This window comes from Entelurus aequoreus, linkage group LG27 (assembly GCF_033978785.1).
Source record: "Entelurus aequoreus isolate RoL-2023_Sb linkage group LG27, RoL_Eaeq_v1.1, whole genome shotgun sequence".
Lineage (NCBI taxonomy): Eukaryota > Metazoa > Chordata > Actinopteri > Syngnathiformes > Syngnathidae > Entelurus > Entelurus aequoreus.
In genome coordinates this window covers 35860678-35882747 of record NC_084757.1, presented here as the reverse complement: position 1 = coordinate 35882747, position 22070 = coordinate 35860678, and the positions used below count along the sequence as shown (strand labels likewise).

Below are 22070 nucleotides of genomic sequence, written 5' to 3'. Positions count from 1 at the left end.
AGCGGCCAGAAGCAGATCGTTTTGCACCCTCAGGAGTGCCGTTTCAGTGCTATGAGATGTTTTGAAACCAGATTGGAATTTCTCGTGGATGTTATTTGCAGCTAGAAAAGATTGTAACTGGACATACACTACTCTCTCAAGGATTTTGGACAGAAAGGGTAACTGAGAGATAGGCCTAAAGTTAGAAAGAACAGACGTGTCAAGATTTTTCTTTTTAATTAAAGGCTGCACCACAGCATGCTTAAAAGCAGCCGGGACATATCCGGAGGAGAGGCAGGTGTTAATCAACCATAAAATAGTAGGGCCAACTGAATCAAGGACTTCTTTGAGAAGGCGAGACGGAAGGCTATCTGATGGGCAATATGTGGGCCGCAGGTGTTTGACTGCGTCCGAGAGGGAGGAGAGGGAAATAGGCTCAAACTGCTCGAAAACAGCAAGCTGGGGAAGCGGGGGAGGGGGAGGGAGAGGAGGAGCGGAGGTGTCAGATGGTCTGAGTGCAGAGATTTTGTCAATGAAGAAGTTTAAGAAACTTTCACAGAGGACAGGTGAGGGGACAACAGGTGACACATCACGGGGGTTGATGAGAGAATTTAAAACTTTAAAAAGAACTTGGGGTTTATGACTGTTACTGGAGATCAAGGTGGAAATATACTTTGTTTTCGATGCTTTTACGGCTCGCTGGTATTCAGACACGGAGTCCCGCAGGATTTGGAGGGAGACATGAAGCCTATCCTTCACCCACTTTCGCTCCGCGCGCCTGCAAGCGCGTCTGAGAGCGCGCGTAGAGTTATTTAGCCATGGTGTTAGAAAAGCTTTGCTACGTTTGGATCTAAGGGGCGCAACAGAGTCCAAAATATCAGTGCAAGCCGAGGTAAACATGGAAAAAATCTCGTCAGCGGTAAAATCACAGTTTACACCCAGTACACAGATTGAATGACTATTGAAGGCAACTGAAAACATAGCAGCAGTTGAAGGGTTGATCATGCGTGAGCGGCGCTCGGGGACATAGCTGGAATTATTGCCAGAGCACGGGATTACCGTTGTAAACAAAATTGGTGAATGGTCGGAGAGAGACATAGCACATATTTCATTTACAGAAACAGATAAACCATATGATACCACGAGATCTAAAGTATGTCCCTTTTCGTGTGTCGGGCCAATGACAGATTGCTTGAGGTCAAATGAATCAAGGAGATTCAGAAAATCTCGGGCCAGAGGTTTTGATTGGCAGCAAACATGAACATTAAAATCGCCGCAAATTACAATTTGGTCGTAATTCACCAAAATCCCTGATAGAAAATCAGCAAAGTGATGTAAAAAGTCTTTGTTGAATTTAGGTGGACGATATACCACTGCGCACAGAACAGGGGGAGACAGAATTAATTCAAAGAGTTGTAGTTCAAAACTAGCATAGGTAACGTGTGGAATCTGCCGACAAGTGAACGAAGATTTGTGAACAGAGGCTAAACCTCCTCCGCACCTGCCTGTAGTCCTGGGGGAGTTGAGGAAATCACAGTCCGGTGGAAGCAATTCGGAGAACGCCACATTGTCTCCAACAGTCAGCCAGGTCTCGGTGAGGAACATAAAATCCAACTCTCGGGTGGTAAAGAAGTCATTGAGCCAGAACGTTTTGTTCGCCAAGGACCGGACATTTAACAGGGCCATCCGAAGATTAAACTCCTCGCTAGCAGGTGATACAGCACGCTTCAGCATGCGTAGGGCGGAGCGGTCCAAACCACGCCCAAACCCACGGGCCGGAGAGCACCGTGAGACCAAGCCAGGAGGAGCGCGGCCCGGAGATGCCGCCGGGTTAACCGGGAGGAGAAGCAGCGGAGAAAGGCCGGAGGCAGCAGCGGTCGCCGGCGCCAGGAGGTCGCCCAGGGTAGAGGCGACAGGTTGGATCCAGCGCGCTGTGCGCCGGACATCGGAGGTACGCCGGCAGCGTCCACCAGGAAGGAGGCGATGATCGAACGTGCGAGAGGATGACAGCAGGATCCTGAGTTTCACCAAAATACCTCCCCTCCTCCCCCGCCTCTTGGAGCGCCTTCTTCGTGAAGGAGCCGCCGGCGCACGACGCAGGTAAGCGGGGATACCTGACAGCACGCGAGGGGGGTTTGTCCAATTTCCCGAGTCGAATCTGGGTACCCATGTCTCGCTAAAGTTTTGAGCTCGGATATTAAACAGTGCTTGGCGATCATAGCACAGTAGAGCAGAGACATCCCAGTAAGTGCATAAAAATGAGGCTACAGCAATATATATAATATATATGTGTATATTTATATATACACATATATATATATATATGTGTATATATATATATACATATATATGTGTGTATATATAAATATATATGTATATACAGTATATATACGTGTTTATATATATATATATATATATACATGTATGTATATATACACACACATATATATATATATATATATATATATATATATATATATACATATATATACATATATATACATATACATATATATATATATACATATACATATATATATATATACATATACATATATATATATATATATATACGTATATATGTATATATATATACATATACATATATATATATATATATATATATATATATATATATATATATATACGTATATATATATATATATATATATATATATATATATACGTATATATGTATATATATATATACGTATATATGTATATACATATATATACGTATATATGTATATATATATATACGTATATATGTATATACACACACATGTATGTGTATATATATATGTATGTATATATACCATAACTGCCATGTGGCCCTCAATAAAAACCAGTTTGACATCCCTGGTCTAAGGCGTTTCCATGGCGATTCAGCCGTGAGCGGCATTCTCCGTGGAGCGTCACGACTCACTAGCGCCTCTTGAGGCACACGGTGATAAAGCGGGAAGAAGCTGGCTTTAACCTGCACTTTAGTCCGACTAGAAAGACTTTCCTGACGCTCAAGTCAAGACGAGGGTTCCTGGAATGTAAGAGCAGATGGATGGAGGCCAGTCAAGTCCAAATATAGTCTCAAGTGGTTCCTGTAAAACCAAATATAGTCCCAAGTGGTTCCTGTAAAACCACGGCCTCCTCTTTGGGGGTTCTGCCTTTCTTCTTGGTCCTCTGAGTGCTTCTCTGACAAGTTCATCAATCCTGCTGAGAAAACTGCTGACGTTGCAGACATTTTCCACCCTACAAAACTAGGAGACGCCAACTCTCACCACGGCAACAAACTGTTAGCAAAAACATTGTTTGTGTTTGTTTGCCTGTCACTTCCGGGTTCCTGGACTGGGACACTTTTCTTTACCATATTTCCATAGGAAGTTAGCCTGGCTGGAAGGAAGTTAGCCTGGCTGGAAGGAAGTTAGCCTGGCTAATAAGGAGTCAGCTAGGCTAGTAGAAAGTTATCAGTGGCAGAGCAGGAGGGGGCTAGGAATATATTTGCTGTAAAATACCATATGAAGCATTCATTAATGACATTTAACACAACCTGAATGTTAAAAGCAGAAGTTCAATGCATCAAAAGTGAATATTTGTGCTTCTTTGTCCACTTTTTGTGTACCAGCAGGTAACTTCCTGTTACCTGTCTAGTGTATTTCCAAAATAAATTCCTCCACCTGCATTGAGCGACATGTTCCTTGACTGGCTTCCACTTCCCGTCCTGCAGGCGTGACGTGGGGCAAGGTGGTGTCCTTGTACGCCGTGGCCGGAGCGCTGGCGGTGGACTGTGTTCGCGAGGACCACCAGATCACGGTCCACACCATCATAGACTGCATGGGGGAGTTTGTCCGCAAGAATCTGACCACCTGGTTGAAGTCCCGCGGTGGATGGGTGAGTGTAACTACTGTGGTAATGTGGCAGGAATAAAGAGAAATGGCCAACAATAAACATTTCATGAAACAAAACAATATATAGTGCTGCAAATAACCACAGCAAACGTCTGTGTGGCGGCCATCTTACTCAGGGCAACGCTCACACTCAAAGCCATGTTACAATAAAGAGAAATCATTACTTACTCATTTATCAACGGATTTTCTGAGGGTGTACTTTATTGCAGGGGTGTCCAAAGTGCGGCCCGTGGACCTTATGTGGCCTTCAGCTCATTTTTTAAATGCCCGCCACACAGTCAAAGGATACTATCCCAAAAAAAACGCAAAGTGGATTAAAAGAGAAAAAGTTTAAATGTTATCACAATAGAGTTGTACGGTATACCGGTACTAGTATAGTACCGCCATACTAATTCATCATATTTGGTACTATACCGCCTCTAAAAAGAACTAACGTCCGCGCCCCCCCCCTTTTTTTTTTTAACGGGCCATACGGCGCGTCGTCATGCGGTGACATTGCTGGTTTTACGTACAGAGGAGCATGTTGGGCAGCGCACACACACAGAGTACTTACAAGCAGACACAGTGTGTAGACAGAAAAGGGAGAACGGACGCGTTTTAGTGTAAAAAGTAAAGAAAAAGGTGAAGTTATAACACTGAAACACCCTCACGAAGAGCTGCTTTAAGACATGGCTAGCTAGCTAGCGGCTAACATCCATCCGCAGTGTTTTAGCTACTTCTAAATCACTAATCCTCGCCTCCTAGGCGACAAAGTAAGTTTCTTACATGTAACATTATCACTGGAGGACGAGGAATAGCTAAACATGCTTCACTACACACCGTAGGAGGATACAATAGCTCACCGGCGTCACAATGTAAACAAACGCCATGGGTGGATCTACACCTGACATCCACTGTAATGATACCAAGAGCGTAGCTAGTCGATACTACTATGATTACATTGATATTTTTTTAGCATCACAACATCTTTTTTCCTTTTTTAAAAATTCATATTGTGTTTATGAACTCATAAACACATGAGGACTTTGAATATGACCAATGTATGATCCTGTAACTACTTGGTATCGCATCCATACCAAAATGTGTGGTATCATCCAAAACTAATGTCAAGTATCAAAGAAGAGAAGAATAAGTGATTATTACATTTGAACAGAAGTGTAGATAGAACATGTTCAAACAGGAAGCAAGCAGATATTAACAGTAAATGAACAAGTGGATTAATAATCCATTTTTACAGTTTGTCCCTCATAATGTAGACAAAATAATAGGTAGATAAATGACACAATATGTTACTGCAGACTAATTAGGAGTCTTTGTTTGTTTACTTACTACTAAAAGACAAGTTGTCTAGTATGTTGACTATTTTATTTAAGGACTAAATGACAATAATAAACATATGTTTCATGTACCCTAAGATTTTTTTGTTCAAATAAAGACAATAATGACATTTTTGTGGTCCCCGTTATTTAGGAAAGTACCGAAAAGTATCAAAATACATTTTGGTACCGGTACCAAAATATTGGTATTTGGACAACCCTATATCAAAATAAACTAGGGATGCAAGATGTTTTTTTTGTATTTTTTCAAGCCAATACCGATAGCTTCCTGCTAGATTGATACTGATAACCCATTCTCAAAGTGTGGTGTGTGCACCACCAGTGGTACGCAGGCGCCATCTACAATCACTGGATTCAAGTATAGTGTTTTCATTTCCTATATTCAAACTGTGTGTAATGTTAGAGTGGCCAAAAATAATAAATATTCTTGTTTGTAATGAATATTTAGGCCACGAGTGTCAAAGTCAAGGCCCGGGGGCCAGATCTGGCCCGCCACATCATTTTTATCTGGCCCGCAAACACCTGGAAATGTTGTGTGTCAATAAAGTACTTCATATTTTCTCACTAAATGTAATTATTTGTTTTCATTTTGACCGGAAAAATATATGTACTGCTTGAAATTGCATACCTTTTAAACTTTAATAGCGTCCAATATCGCAACAAATATTACAGTATATTATCATACTTTACAAACATTTTTTGTCTAAATACAAATACTTAACTTTACAGCAAACTACCCATCAAATTGATAAGAAATGACAATACATTTTACCTTCTTTACAGCATATTACTGTAAATTGAGAAAAACTACTACTGTTTTTTGCGTTAAAATTCTGTGGACTGAGCTGCCAGTTTTTGACTGTAAAATCTACGCTTGTTGTTTTTAACGGTGTATTACTGTAAATGGAAAGACGTTACATTTGTTTTTACGGCAGCAGCTAAGTTGCCAGAATAAAAAAATAACTTGTACAGTTTTTCCATGAATAATATAATGTTGTAAAAACCGATGTCTATTTAACACTAAAATTCTGGAAACTAAGCTTTTTCCGTAAAAACCGCCCCAAAAAACAGTGGTACTGTTTTTCCATTTATCGTAAAATGTTGTAAAAAAAAACAAAACACTATATTTTACAGTAAAATTTTGTAAATGTTAAGTTTTTACTGTAAAATGGATAGTCTACTTAAAACAATTGGTATAATTAATAATGAAATCCAACCATTATTCATTGTTACAAGCGGCCCTCTGATGGCAGCCATAACTGTGATGTGGCCCTCAATGAAAACCACTTTGACATCCCTGACTTAGGCCTACTACGCTACTATATTTTAATGTTGGTTATTATGGTAAAGTTAGAGAACCAGTAGTATCTCATATTTTTTAAATGTCATTTATGCACATGCACCTTCCCTGGCTATATTTCACCTATATGCTAATTGTCAGGTTCAAACACTGATGACATCTATTAAACAAGACAAGAAGCAAGGAATTAAACAGAGACAGAATTAACTTTGGCTCAATGAGGAGAAACGCGTAGACACTGTACCCTTGCACAGTGTCTCACCACGCTCTGACGAAAGATTGTACGCCTCCTCTTTTATTTGGACTTTCCCTGATTACATGGCGACAGCTGTTTCTAAGGGAGGGGGGTCGTAAACAGCCATCGCCCTTATCACAAAACAGTTCAAAGAAAAGGTCGTAAAACAGTTCAAAGAAAAGGTCGTAAAACAGTTCAAAGAAAAGGTCGTAAAACAGTTCAAAGAAAAGGTGCCTGGAGGGGAGTCAGGCCCAGCTTCCTCTCCGCTTTGTAGATCTTGGGTCAAGACGATATCTTTCTGTGGATTACAAGCCTTCTGCTTGGTAGGATCAGAGACAGCTTTTGTCCTCTCGCAGGGCGAGCTGAACTCAATGCAACACAAAGTTCTGTGATAACTTAGATACAATTATTCTGACACTAATTCTACGCTTAAAAACTCACTCCTGTTACGTTCAGTCATCTTCGCCACAGGAACCTATACAAAAAAAAAACAATGCGTGAGATGGGCCATCACACACTCTGAGACTTAGTTTTGTTTGTTTGTGTTTTTGTTAAAAAGTTTCTAAATCGTTTCGGATCGTATCGTTGTAAGTCAGGGACGTCAAAGTGGTTTTCATTGAGGGCCACATCACAGTTATGGCTGCCATCAGAGGGCCGCTTGTAACAGTGAATAATGGTTGGATTTCATTATTAATTATATCAATTGTTTTTAGTAGACTGTCCATTTTACAGTAAAAACTTTACATTTACAACATTTTACTGTAAAAATATATATTTTTACAACATTTTACGGTAAATGTAAAAACAGTAACACTGGTTTTTGGGGGGCGGGGGGGTTTACAGAAAAAGCTGGCAGCTTAATTGTCATGGAAAAACAGTACAAGTAATTTTTTTATTATTCTGGCATTTTAGCTGCCAGTTTTTCTACCATAAAAACAAACGTACCGTCTTTCCATTTCCATTTGTTAAAAACAACAACCGTGGATTTTACAGTCAAAAACTGGCAGCTCAGTCAACAGACTTTTAATGCAAAAAACAGTCATTTTTATTAATTTGATGGTTAGTTTGCTGTTAAGTATTTTTATTTAGACAAAAACATGTTTGGAAAGTATGATAATTTATGTATTTTCCGGACCATAGGGCGCATCGGATTATAAGGCGCACTGCCGATGAATGGTCTATTTTTGATCTTTTTTCATATATAAGGCGCACCATATTATAGGGCGCATTAAAGGAGTCATATTATTATGATTATTTTCTAAATGTAAAATACTTCCTTGTGGTCTACATAACATGTGATGGTGGTACCCAGAACCCCTTGCAGCACTAACTCTTCCGGGACCCTACAATATACACCCCCCACCCCGCCCACCTCAACCTCCTCATGCTCTTTCAGGGAGAGCATGTCCCAAATTCCAAGCTGCAGTTTTGAGGCATGTTAAAACAAATAATGCACTTTGTGACTTCAATAATAAATATGGCAGTGCCATGTTGGCATTTTTTTTCCATAACTTGACTTGATTTATTTTGTAAAACCTTGTTCCATTGTTTAATGCATCCAGCGGGGCATCACAACAAAATTAGGAATAATAATGTGTTCATTCCACGACTGTATACATCGGTTGATATCGTAATCGGTAATTAAGAGTTGGACAATATCGGATATCGGCAAAAAAGCCATTACCGGACATCTCTAGTGACAATCATTGGTACTTTAACTTGAACTTATTTTTTCTGTCAAAATGAAAAAAAATCTATGACATTTAGTGAGAAAATATGAAGTACTTTATTGACATACGTATATCATTTCCAGGTGTTTGCGGGCCAGATAAAATGATGTGGCGGGCCAGATCTTGCCCCCGGGCCTTGAGTTTGACACCTGTGATCTAAGTAGTTTCACGATCAGATTTGGAGTTTGGACATTTGATGGAATGCTTTTCATTTTGGACTTAGAAAACATGCACATGACCTCACTGGCTGGGAATACTCGCTTGTGTCCTGACAGGCAGACCTGACTAAGTGCGTGGTGAACGACAACGCCGGTTTCCGCTCCCACTGGCTGGTTTCGTCGCTGTGCACCCTGAAACACTACGTCACGGCCATGGCCTTGTACCTCCTCCAGGAGAAGTGAGAGACCAAAGCGTGGCGGCCATCTTTGGGTCGTGTTTACACTTATTTGCACTGAGCCCTCATTAGGCACGCACACTTCTCCTTGCTTCCGGGCTCCGGTTTCTATTTATTGTCAATTGTAGTAATATGCCACACCACTTTTTAAAAGGTCTACATTTTTGTTGAATTTCTTATGTTTGCAACAACTGCCTATTTTGCTGCTTCACCTCGTCAAAGTTGGATTGTTTGGTAAGAATGAAAGGATGTGGTCTTCCTGCGCTTGTGACATTTTGTCTAAAATTGCTATATGCAAGACGTCTGCTCACTTCATGAGTATACTTTATTTTATTGCACAATATCACCTTTGATTTGTCATGTCGCACCAACAGTCCTGTAAATGTACCCGCCTTTTGTAAATGTTTATTAATAGCCTTGAATAAAAGCTGGTATTGGGGGAAAAAAAAAGTGTTGAATTAAAAAATTTGGGACGGCGTGGCGCGGTTGTGAGAGTGGCTGTGCCAGCAACCTGAGGGTTCCTGGTTCAATCCCCACCTTCTACCATTCTAACATTGACAATGAATTGATTAACTTGGACCCCGACTTAAACAAGTTGAAAAACTTATTGGGGTTTTACCATTTAGTGGTCAATTGTACGGAATATGTACTGTACTGTGCAATCTACTAATACAAGTTTCAATCAATCAATCAATCAATCAATCAATCAAACCAACCTCGTCACGTCCGTTGTGTCCTTGAGCAAGACACTTCACCCTTGCTCCTGATGGGTCGTAGTTAGGGCCTTGCATGGCAGCTCCCGCCATGTGTGTGTGAATGGGTGAATGTGGAAATACTGTCAAAGCGCTTTGAGTACCATGAAGGTAGAAAAGCGCTATACAAGTATAACCCATTTACCATTTAACATACACAAAAAATATTGCTTTCTGTCCCATAAAAAGCCTACCAGGATTTTTCAGTTTGTTGTGGTTCTGTGTTGCCTGCACCAACATGGCGGCAGAGGAGGGGTGGAAAAAAGGCAAAGGTGGTATTTGCACTAATTACAGGGGCTTAAATTCTGTCTGCTGCAAAGGACAATAATCATCCAAGTCATGTAATCTCATAAAGTAAACCAAAATACGGGTGTTGAATGAGAATAAACAAAAGTTATGACATAGTTTGTTGTGGTTCTGTGTTGCCTGCACCAACATGGCGGCAAAGGGGGGCAAAGGCGGTATTTGCAACAATTACAGGGTCTTAAATTATATCTGCTGCAAAGGACAATAATCTTCCAAATCATGTAATCTCATAAAGTAAACCAAAATACGGGTGTTGAATGAGAATAAACAAAAGTTATGACATAAGTTTGTTGTGGTTCTGTGTTGCCTGCACCAACATGGCGGCAGAGGGTGGTGGAAAAAGGCAAAGGCAGTATTTGCAACAATTACAGGGGCTTAAATTATGTCTTCTGCAAAGGACAATAATCTTCCAAGTCATGTAATCTCATAAAGTAAACCAAAATACGGGTGTTGAATGAGAATAAACAAAAGTTATGACATAAGTTTGTTGCGGTTCTGTGTTGCCTGCACCAACATGGCGGCAGAGGGGGGCAAAGGCGGTATTTGCAACAATTACAGGGTCTTAAATTCTGTCTGCTGCAAAGGACAATAATCTTCCAAGTCATGTAATCTCATAAAGTAAACCAAAATACGGGTGTTGAATGAGAATAAACAAAAGTTATGACATAAGTTTGTTGTGGTTCTGTGTTGCCTGCACCAACATGGCGGCAAAGGAGTGGTGGAAAAAAGGCAAAGGCAGTATTTGCAACAATTACAGGGGCTTAAATTCTGTCTGCTGCAAAGGACAATAATCTTCCAAGTCATGTAATCTCATAAAGTAAACCAAAATACGGGTGTTGAATGAGAATAAACAAAAGTTATGACATAAGTTTGTTGTGGTTCTGTGTTGCCTGCACCAACATGGCGGCAGAGGAGGGGTGGAAAAAGGCAAAGGTGGTATTTGCAATAATTACAGGGGCTTAATTTCTGTCTGCTGCAAAGGACAATAATCTTCCAAGTCATGTAATCTCATAAAGTAAACCAAAATACGGGTGTTGAATGAGAATAAACAAAAGTTATGACATAAGTTTGTTGTGGTTCTGTGTTGCCTGCACCAACATGGCGGCAGAGGGTGGTGGAAAAAGGCAAAGGCAGTATTTGCAACAATTACAGGGGCTTAAATTCTGTCTGCTGCAAAGGACAATAATCTTCCAAGTCATGTAATCTCATAAAGTAAACCAAAATACGGGTGTTGAATGAGAATAAACAAAAGTTATGACATAAGTTTGTTGTGGTTCTGTGTTGCCTGCACCAACATGGCGGCAGAGGGTGGTGGAAAAAGGCAAAGGCAGTATTTGCAACAATTACAGGGGCTTAAATTCTGTCTGCTGCAAAGGACAATAATCTTCCAAGTCATGTAATCTCATAAAGTAAACCAAAATACGGGTGTTGAATGAGAATAAACAAAAGTTATGACATAAGTTTGTTGTGGTTCTGTGTTGCCTGCACCAACATGGCGGCAGAGGGGGGGTGGAAAAGGCAAAGGCAGTATTTGCAACAATTACAGGGTCTTAAATTCTGTCTGCTGCAAAGGACAATAATCAATAATCTCATAAAGTAAACCAAAATACGGGTGTTGAATGAGAATAAAGAAAAGTTATGACATAAAGTGAACCCGGACGTATTAGTGTGAGTACCGCACTTCTTGCGCATGCGTGCTGACATCGCCCTGGTCACGCCGTGATAGCGCCCCCCTGTGCTGCGCATCATTTTCACACCCTCCCTTGTTTTCGACGTGACGCACACGTCACCTGTTTTTTGATTGGTTCCCACAAACCGTTATCCCGCCCCCTTTCGCGACTTCCGCACCAGCGCTCTCTCCCTATTGGCTGGAGCGCGTCAGAGTGCAGGGAACAACAAACAAGTCAGCGGCGAGACGGTCGGGATGGACGCAGGTAGGCGAGATTTTATACTCTTGTGTCTTTCTAAAACTACGCGGCAACAGTTAATAATACGAATAAAAATCTCCCGCCGACAAAACGGTGTTGTTGCCAAAGCCAACCGGGAGCCACATTCCTTTGGAGCCTCGTTGGCGTTAGCTTGCCAAAGTGATGACCGAAGCTAGCGTGCTAATTACGCTAGCTTGTTGTTATTCTTCAACAGTCTCTCCGCTTGCGTGGGTTATTGTCCCGCGCTGTGGTAAAGTTATACATATTTTGTTTACATCACTCACAATAAGTCGTCTGGTCAGATTGTGTATGCTAATTGGCGTCTTTGCTCAGTCATCATCACCATCAGATGATTGGCACTACTCGCAATGCATGACGGGAGACTAAAGTTGCACCCCCTCTGTCAAATTACACTTTAGAATGGAGCGAAAAACTAATTATGATGGTACAAAAGTGGTTTTCAAAGAGAACCACTGTGTTTTGGGTCAAAATGAAGCAAAGTGGCATGAAACAGTACTGTGCAAACATCTAAGAAAGTAAACATAAGTTGTCAACAAAGAGCACAAAATATATCAAAGCCCTCACATGACAGTTGGAGGCTTTTGCAAAGAATCATTAACTAATAGTCCATCCATTTTCTCCCGCTTATTCCCTTCGGGGTCGTGGGGGGGCGCTGGAGTCCCGTGAAAAACCGTCCGAGCGGAACTCTCTAATAACTAAAGTTCCTTGGGTGAATAATGTAAACTCACTGCACCGGTATGTTTTAGTGCTTCCATAGGGAGTCTACTGACAGATATAAGTAAGAACTTGACACTACTTTATATTAGAAATGGCAACAGTGGAGGATGAATGTCACATAACAAGAAGAAAAATAAGAAGCTTATCAACTATGGTGTTGGCACAGACTACAATGGCAGACGCGCGCAAATTTTCTGGATTTATACAGATCCCAAATACACATCAGCAGGTACCAGAAGGTAAGAAAAGTTGTTTTTGCATAATATTGTGAAACAAAACGCCAGATGTGTTTGTTAATAGGTGCTATTTTGCGGTTCTTGTACACGCACCATAATAATACTGTATGTTGAAGCACAATTCTTCTGTCAAATTACACTTTAGAATGGAGCGAAAAACTAACGATGATGTTTACAAAAGTGGTTTTCAAAGAGAACCACTGTGTTTTGGGTCAAAATGAAGCTAAGTGACATGAAACAGTACTGTGCAAACATCCAAGAAAGTAAACATAAGTTGTCAACAAAGAGCATAAAAGATATCAAAGCCCTCACATGACAGTTGGAGGCTTTTGCAAGGAAACATTAATAGTCTCTCCTTTTAAGACTGATAAAATCAAAAGGTTGTTCATCCAGCTTCCCTCTTTCAACGTCCTTTTAGTTCAATCTCAGCATTATTTTTACTGCTTTATTTGTGTTCCTGAAAGGCTTTTAGGGGAAATGAAGTCTCACTACTAATTGGATGAGAGCACAAATGAGCAGGGTGTATCATTTCATCGATGTATCGATTTATATCACTAAGTTTTAGTTACATCGATCTGTGCTCGGCAAGTTTGTTTTCAGGAAGATAGGTATTGATCTAACATCGTTTTAAAAGGGAGTCGATCGGATGCTAAATAAAACATTGACTTTAAGAACAGCAAACTTTATATGAAGTTCATCACTTTTAACGGTAAGGACCTTAAACTTACTCATCGCCATCGGTCGATAAAACAAGAATGGCGGATAGCTACGGTGGCTGAGAAGGGTCACGGAAAATGCAAAACGTGACAGAACAATATCATCAAGTACAACACAACAACTTTCAGCAACAGCACGATCGCAAAAGCCCCAACACAACTTTAAGCCTCAGCGGAAGTGACAGTGGGGCAAGTTTCGCCGACGGACCAAGTGGCTGAGAAAAAAAGATTGAATAGAATAGAAAGTACTTTATTGATCCCTGGGGGAAATACAGCCTCACAGTTCACTCACAATAGACAATAAACACTTAGGTATTTTTTTACATGTGAAAAATATATATACAGTCTATTATACAGCATTATTCACATATGAATAATATAAATACAGTCTATTACACAGCATTATTTACATGTAAATAATATAAATACAGTCTATTATACAGCATTATTCACATATGAATAATATAAATACAGTCTATTACACAGCATTATTTACATGTGAATAATATAATTACAGTCTATTATACAGCATTATTCACATGTGAATAATATAAATACAGTCTATTATACAGCATTATTCACATGTGAATAACATAAATGCAGTATTATACAGCATTATTCACATGTGAATAATATAAATACAGTCTATTATACAGCATTATTCACATGTGAATAACATAAATACAGTCTATTATACAGCATTATTCACATGTGAATAATATAAATACAGTCTATTATACAGCATTATTCACATGTGAATAATATAAATACAGTCTATTATACAGCATTATTCACATGTGAATAATATAAATACAGTCTATTATACAGCATTATTCACATGTGAATAATATAAATACAGTCTATTATACAGCATTATTCACATGTGAATAATATAAATACAGTCTATTATACAGCATTATTCACATGTGAATAATATAAATACAGTCTATTATACAGCATTATTCACATGTGAATAATATAAATACAGTCTATTATACAGCATTATTCACATGTGAATAATATAAATACAGTCTATTATACAGCATTATTCACATGTGAATAACATAAATGCAGTATTATACAGCATTATTCACATGTGAATAATATAAATACAGTCTATTATACAGCATTATTCACATGTGAATAACATAAATACAGTCTATTATACAGCATTATTCACATGTGAATAACATAAATACAGTCTATTATACAGCATTATTCACATGTGAATAACATAAATACAGTCTATTATACAGCATTATTCACATGTGAATAATATAAATACAGTCTATTATACAGCATTATTCACATGTGAATAATATAAATACAGTCTATTATACAGCATTATTCACATGTGAATAATATAAATACAGTCTATTATACAGCATTATTCACATGTGAATAATATAAATACAGTCTATTATACAGCATTATTCACATGTGAATAATATAAATACAGTCTATTATACAGCATTATTCACATGTGAATAACATAAATACAGTCTATTATACAGCATTATTCACATGTGAATAATATAAATACATTATACATTTACAGTACATGTACAGTCAAAAGGAACATATGCATTATACAAAACGGTGTAATGAACGTATTATTTTAGTATTGTTGAAAAAGTTATTTATGACTTACTTTTCCAACTTTGTTCATTACACTGTTCTTAACTTTCCACCTAAGCCATTCCGTTGTGTTTATATTGTTGTGTTTTGGCTTATAGTTGTGGCTTTAAGTTGTTGTGTTGTGTTTTTTCTCGGCTCCCGCAGGTGGTTATTAAAATGAGAGTAGTAGCAGGTCAAACCACTGCTCAGTTTGTTGCACTTTATCATTGTATTCATTTTATGTTGAACAACAGCAGTAAAAGATAAATATATACAAATGTTGTTTACTGTACTCTTGTTGAAAAGTTCTGCAATGTTGAAAATGTGAGTAGAAAATGTTTTCCTCTTGTTAATTCAACCTGAAGTGTTGGTTGCAATTTATTCAAATAAGATGCAAATGCATTAGCCATTAATTGTTGTTTATTTACTTGTTTGTATCCATAATTCATTTACCGTATTTTTCGGACCCTAGGGCGCACCGGATTATAAGGCGCACTGCCAGTGAGCGGGTCTATTCAGGTCTATTTTCATACAGAAGGCGCACCGGATTATAAGGCGCATTAAAGGCCTACTGAAATGATTTTTATTTATTTAAACGGGAATAGCAGATCCATTCTATGTGTCATACTTGATCATTTCGCGATATTGCCATATTTTTGCTGAAAGGATTTAGTAGAGAAAATCGACGATAAAGTTCGCAACTTTTGCTCGCTGATAAAAAAAAGCCTTGCCTGTAGCGGAAGTAGCGTGACGTCACAGGAGCTAGTATTCCTCACAATTCCCCGTTGTTTACAATGGAGCGAGAGAGATTCGGACCGAGAAAGTGACGATTACCCCATTAATTTGAGCGAGGATGAAAGATTCGTAGATGAGGAACGTTACAGTGAAGGACTTGAGAGGCAGCGATGGACGTATCTTTTTTCGCTCTGACCGTAACTTAGGTACAAGCTGGCTCATTGGATTCCACACTCTCCTTTTTCTATTGTGGATCACAGATTTGTATTTTAAACCACCTCAGATACTATATCCTCTTGAAAATGAGAGTCGAGCACGCAAAATGGACATTCACAGTGACTGAACATGTAAATACACGATTAATAATTCAGCTTTGCGAAGCTAAAAAAACAGAAGCTAACCTAGCTACGTAGCCAACGTGATAGCAGCAGTCTCAAATGCAGATAGAAACTAAATTAAAAAAAAACCTGACTGGATGGATAGACAGAAGATCAATAATACTATTAAACCATGAACATGTAAATACACGATTAATAATATTCCGCTTGGCGAAGCTAAAAAAACAGAAGCTAACCTAGCAACGTAGCCAACGCGATAGCGCCAGTCTCAAATGCAGATAGAAACTAAATTAAAAAAAACCCTGACTGAATGGATAGATAGAAGATCAATAATACTATTAAACCATGAACATGTAAATACACGATTAATAATATTCCGCTTGGCGAAGCTAAAAAAACAGAAGCTAACCTAGCTGCGTAGCTAACTTAGATGCGGCGGCGGGCGTTGTACGCTTTTGACGACACCCCGGCCGCCATCAGAGTAACATATATTTCCCCAAAGTTACGTACGTGACATGCACATATCGACACGCACGTACGGGCAAATGATCAAATGTTTGGAAGCCAAAGCTGTACTCACCGTAGTGCGTCTGTTATCCTGCTCAAAACACAACACAACCTCCTGGTGTTGGTGTTGCTGGAGTCCGCCGCTCCACCGGCTCCAACTTTCTTCTTTGCAGTCTCCATTGTCCATTAAACAAATTGCTCAATGGCTTTATTAACAAGCGGTAACTGGTTGTAGTTCAAAAAGTAACGCACACACATACACGAGCTGCTGTTAGCCAAAAGTCACGCTCACACACACTCAAGTTCTCCGCCAACTCACTCGCGCATGCGCGTTCCCCAAACCCTTAAAGACACAGTACACTAATGCAAATATCACAGATATTACAGTATTGTACTTAGCCGCTAAGACACCGATCGATCCCACCTACAACGTTCTTCTTTGCAGCCTCCATTGTTCATTAAACAAATTGCAAAAGATTCACCAACACAGATGTCCAGAATACTGTGGAATTTTGTCAAAGAAAACAAGAGGCTTTTCTATCGGGTCCGATGGGGTCCAACCACTTCCGTTGCTTTTGTGACGTCACGCGCATAAATCATATCCAAAGGAGTTTTTCAACCGGAAGTGTGGCGGGAAATTTAAAATGTCACTTTATAAGTTAACCCGGCCGTATTGGCATGTGTTGCAATGTTAAGATGTCATCATTGATATATAAACTATCAGACTGCGTGGTTGGTAGTAGTGGCTCTCAGTAGGCCTTTAAAGGAGTCATATTATGATTATTTTCTAAATGTAAAAGACTTCCTTGTGGTCTACATAACATGTGATGGTGGTTCTTTGCTCAAAATGTTGCATAGATGATGTTTCACACATCATCTTCAAGTCACTTTCTGACAGTCGCTTCAGGATGCGCCGTTTTGTGGGCGGTCTTATTTACGTGCCTCCACTTCGACAGCGTCTTCTCCCCGTCATCTTTGTTGTAGCGGTGTAGCGTGCAAGGACGGGAGTGGAGGAAGTGTCAAAAGATGGCGCTAACTGTTTTAATGACATTCACACTTTATTTCAATCAATAACGGAGCAGCATCTCCTCATCCGGAAATGTGTCCCGTGAAAAACCGTCCGACCGGAACTTTCTTATAACTAAAGTTCCTCGGGTGAATAATGTAAACTCACTACACCGGTATGTTTTAGCGCTTCCATAGCGAGGATACTGACAGATATAAGTAAGAACTTTACACTACTTTATATTAGAAATGGCAACAGTGGAGGATGAATGTCACATAACAAGAAGATAGAGAAACATAAGAAGCTTATCGACTATGGTGTTGGCACGGACTACAATGGCAGACGCGCGCACATTTTCAGGATTTATGCAGATCCCAAATACACATCAGCAGGTACCAGAAGGTAAGAAAAGTTGTTTTTGCATAATATTGTGAAACAAAACGCCAGATGTGTTAGTTAATAGGTGCTATTTTGCGGTTCTTATACACGCACCATAATAATACTGTATGTTGAAGCACAATTCTTCTGTCAAATTACACTTTAGAATGGAGCGAAAAACTAACGATGATGTTTACAAAAGTGGTTTTCAAAGAGAACCACTGTGTTTTGGGTCAAAATGAAGCAAAGTGGTATGAAACAGTACTGTGCAAACATCTAAGAAGGTTGTCAACAAAGAGCATAAAAGATATCAAAGCCCTCACATGACAGTTGGAGGCTTTTGCAAGGAAACATTAATAGTCTCTCCTTTTAAGACTGATCAAATCAAAAGGTTGTTCATCCAGCTTCCCTCTTTCAACGTCCTTTTAGTTCAATCTCAGCATTATTTTTACTGCTTTATTTGTGTTCCAGAAAGGCTTTTAGGGAAAATTAAGTCTCTGTATCATTTAATCAATCCCCTCAATTCCCCCCAAAATGGATGAACTGGCTGGAATATAAAGACAATATAACATACATCCATAAACCTGGATGCGTATGCAAAAGTGCAATATATTTATTAGTACAGTAATCTATTTATTTATATCTGCACCTTATTGCTCTTTCATCCTGCACTACCATGAGCTAATGCAGGGGTCACCAACGCGGTGCCCGCGGGCACCAGGTAGCCCGTTAGGACCAGATGAGTAGCCCGCTGGCCTGTTCTAAAAATAGCTCAAATAGCAACACTTAAAGAGCTGCCTCTATTTTTTAAATGTTATTTATTTACTAGCAAGCTGGTCTCTCTTTGCCTGACATTTTTAATTCTAAGAGAGACAAAACTCAAATAGAATTTGAAAATCCAAGAAAATATTTTAAAGACTTGGTCTTCACTTGTTTAAATAAATTCTTTAATGTTTTACTTTGCTTCTTATAACTTTCAGAAAGACAATTTTAGAGAAAAAATACAACCTTAAAAATGATTTTAGGATTTTTAAACACATATACCTTTTTACCTTTTAAATTCCTTCCTCTTCTTTCCTGACAATTTAAATCAATGTTCAGGTAAATTTATTTTTATTGTAAAGAATAATAAATACATTTTAATTTAATTCTTCATTTTAGCTTCTGTTTTTTCCACGAAGAATATTTGTGTAATATTTCTTCAAACTTATTATGATTAAAATTCAAAAAAATTATTCTTTCAAATCTAGAAAATCTGTAGAATCAAATTTAAATCTTATTTCAAAGTCTTTTGAATTTCTTTTAAAATTTTTGTTCTGGAAAATGTAGAAGAAATAATGATTTGTCTTTGTTTGGTCCAATTTGTTATATATTCTAACAAAGTGTAGATTGGATTTTAACCTTTTCAAAACATGTCATCAAAATTCTAAAATTAATCTTAATCAGGAAAAATTACTAATGATGTTCCATAAATTATTTTTTTAATTTTTTCAAAAAAGATTCGAATTAGCTAGTTTTTCTCTTCTTTTTTTCGGTTGAATTTTGAATTTTAAAGAGTCGAAATTGAAGATAAACTATGTTTCAAAATTAATTGTCATTTTTTTGGTGTTTTCTCCTCTTTTAAACCGATTAATTAAGTGTAAATATCATTAATTATTAATAATAACATAGAGTTAAAGGTAAATTGAGCAAATTGGCTATTTCTGGCAATTTATTTAAGTGTGTATCAAACTGGTAGCCCTTCGCATTAATCAGTACCCAAGAAGTAGCTCTTGGTTTCAAAAAGGTTGGTGACCCCTGAGCTAATGCAACAAAATGTTGTTCGTATCTGTACTGCAAAGTTCAAATTTGAATGACAATAAAAGGAAGTCTAATCGATATATGGATTTATAGTCTTAAAGGCCTACTGAAAGCCACTACTAGCGACCACGCAGTCTGATAGTTTATATATCAATGATGAAATCTTAACATTGCAACACATGCCAATACGGCCGGGTTAACTTATAAAGTGACATTTTAAATTTGCCGGGGAACTTCCGGTTCAAAACGCCTTTGGAGGATGACGTATGCGCGTGACGTCGCGAGGTCCACGGAAGTGTTTGGACCCTTTTGGACACAATACAAACAGCTCGACAAAATTCCACAGTATTTTGGACGTCTGTGTTGGTGAATCTTTTGCAATTTGTTTAATGAACAATGGAGACTGCAAAGAAGAACGTTGTAGGTGGGATCGGTGTATTAGCGGCTGGCTGTAGCAACACGACAAGGAGGACTTTGTTGGATAGCAGACGTGCTAGCGGCGAACTCACCTTGACTTCCTACGTCTCCGGGCTGCCGACCGCATCGTCGATCGCTGGAACGCAGGTGAGCACGGGTGTTGATGAGCAGAGGAGGGCTGGCTGGCGTAGGTGGAGCGCTAATGTTTTTATCATAGCTCTGATGAGGTCCCGTTGCTAAGTTAGCGTCGTTAGCAACAGCATTGCTAGGCTTCGACAGGCGTCGAATACACATTAACCGTGTATTTACATGTCCAATGTTTGGTTCAGTGTCTCCTGATAGTAGTATTGTTGATCTTCTGTCTATCCTTCCAGTCAGGGATTTATTTATTTTGTTTCTATCTGCATTTGAGACAGATGCTATCACGTTAGCTCATGCTAAGAGCTTCGTGGATGTATTGTCGTGGAGATAAAAGTCACTGTGAATGTCCATTTCGCCTTCTCGACTCTCATTTTCAAGAGGATATAGTATCCCAGGTGGTTTCAAATACAAATCCGTGATCCACAATAGAAAAAGGAGAGTGTGGATTCCAATGAGCCAGCTTGTACCTAAGTTACGGTCAGAGCGAAAAAAGATATCTCTTGAACTGCATTCTAGTCTGTCACTCTAACGTTCCTCATCCACAAATCTTTCATCCTCGCTCAAATTAATGGGGTAATCGTCACTTTCTCGCTCCTAATATCTCTCGCTCCATTGTAAACAACGGGGAATTGTGAGCAGCACTACCGCTTGTGACGTCACGCTACTTCCGGTAGGGGCAAGGTTTTTTTTTTATCAGCGAGCAAAAGTTGCGAACTTTATCGTCGATTTTCTCTACTAAATCCTTTCAGCAAAAATATGGCAATATCGCGAAATGATCAAGTATGACACATAGAATGGATCTGCTATTCCCGATAAATAAAAAAAAATCATTTCAGTAGGCCTCTAAGTTTTAGTGACATCGATCAAGTTTGTTTTTAGGACGATAGGTATTGATCCAATATCGTTTTTAAAAGGAATCGATTGATTTTATGGATGCTAAATAAAACATTGGCTTTAAGAACAGCAAACTTTATATGAAGTTCATCACTTTTAATGATAAGGACCTTAAACCTACTCAAGTCCGTCTGCCCGTCTGTGGCGTCATCGCCATCAATGGCGGATAGCTACGGTGGCTGAGAAGGGTCACAGAAAATGCAAAACGTGACAGAACAATATCATCAATTACAACACAACAACTTTCAGCTACAGCACGATCGCAAAAGCCCCAACACAACGGAAGTGACAGTAGGGCAAGTTTCGCCGACGGTCCAAGTGGCTGAGAAAAAAGATTGAAAACGGTGTAATGAACGGTAGTATTTTAGTATTGTTAAAAAAGTTAAAAGCCTACTGAAATGATTTTTTAAAATTTAAACGGGAATAGCAGATCCATTCTATGTGTCATACTTGATCATTTCGCGATATTGCCATATTTTTGATGAAAGGATTTAGTAGAGAAAATCAACGAAAAAGTTCGCAACTTTTGCTCGCTGATAAAAAAAGCCTTGCCTGTAGCGGAAGTAGCGTGACGTCACAGGAGCTAGTATTCCTCACAATTCCCCGTTGTTTACAATGGAGCGAGAGAGATTCGGACCGAGAAAGTGACGATTACCCCATTAATTTGAGCCAGGATGAAAGATT

General features: G+C 39.0%; 2 protein-coding genes across 6 annotated transcripts in view; both read left to right on the top strand.

Annotated features, from left to right (window-relative positions):
- Nucleotides 1–9316, top strand: part of boka (BCL2 family apoptosis regulator BOK a) — a 24076-nt gene extending 14760 nt beyond the window's left edge. The window contains exons 3-4 of one of the 3 annotated variants that reach the window (XM_062039506.1): nt 3701–3864; nt 8763–9316. In XM_062039506.1, coding sequence (XP_061895490.1) covers nt 3701–3864; nt 8763–8768 — 170 coding nt within the window. In that variant the 3' untranslated portion in view covers nt 8769–9316. The other 2 variants (XM_062039504.1, XM_062039505.1) reach the window with 2 other exon arrangements.
- A 2448-nt stretch (nt 9317–11764) lies between these two features.
- atg4b (autophagy related 4B, cysteine peptidase) overlaps nt 11765–22070 on the top strand; it is a 37937-nt gene continuing 27631 nt past the window's right edge. Inside the window, exon 1 of one of the 3 annotated variants that reach the window (XM_062039014.1) lies at nt 11765–11869. In XM_062039014.1, the coding sequence (XP_061894998.1) occupies nt 11860–11869 (10 nt within the window). In that variant the 5' untranslated portion in view covers nt 11765–11859. Of the gene's footprint in view, nt 11870–12817; nt 12841–18136; nt 18159–22070 lie in introns of those variants that run through there. The other 2 variants (XM_062039012.1, XM_062039013.1) reach the window with 2 other exon arrangements.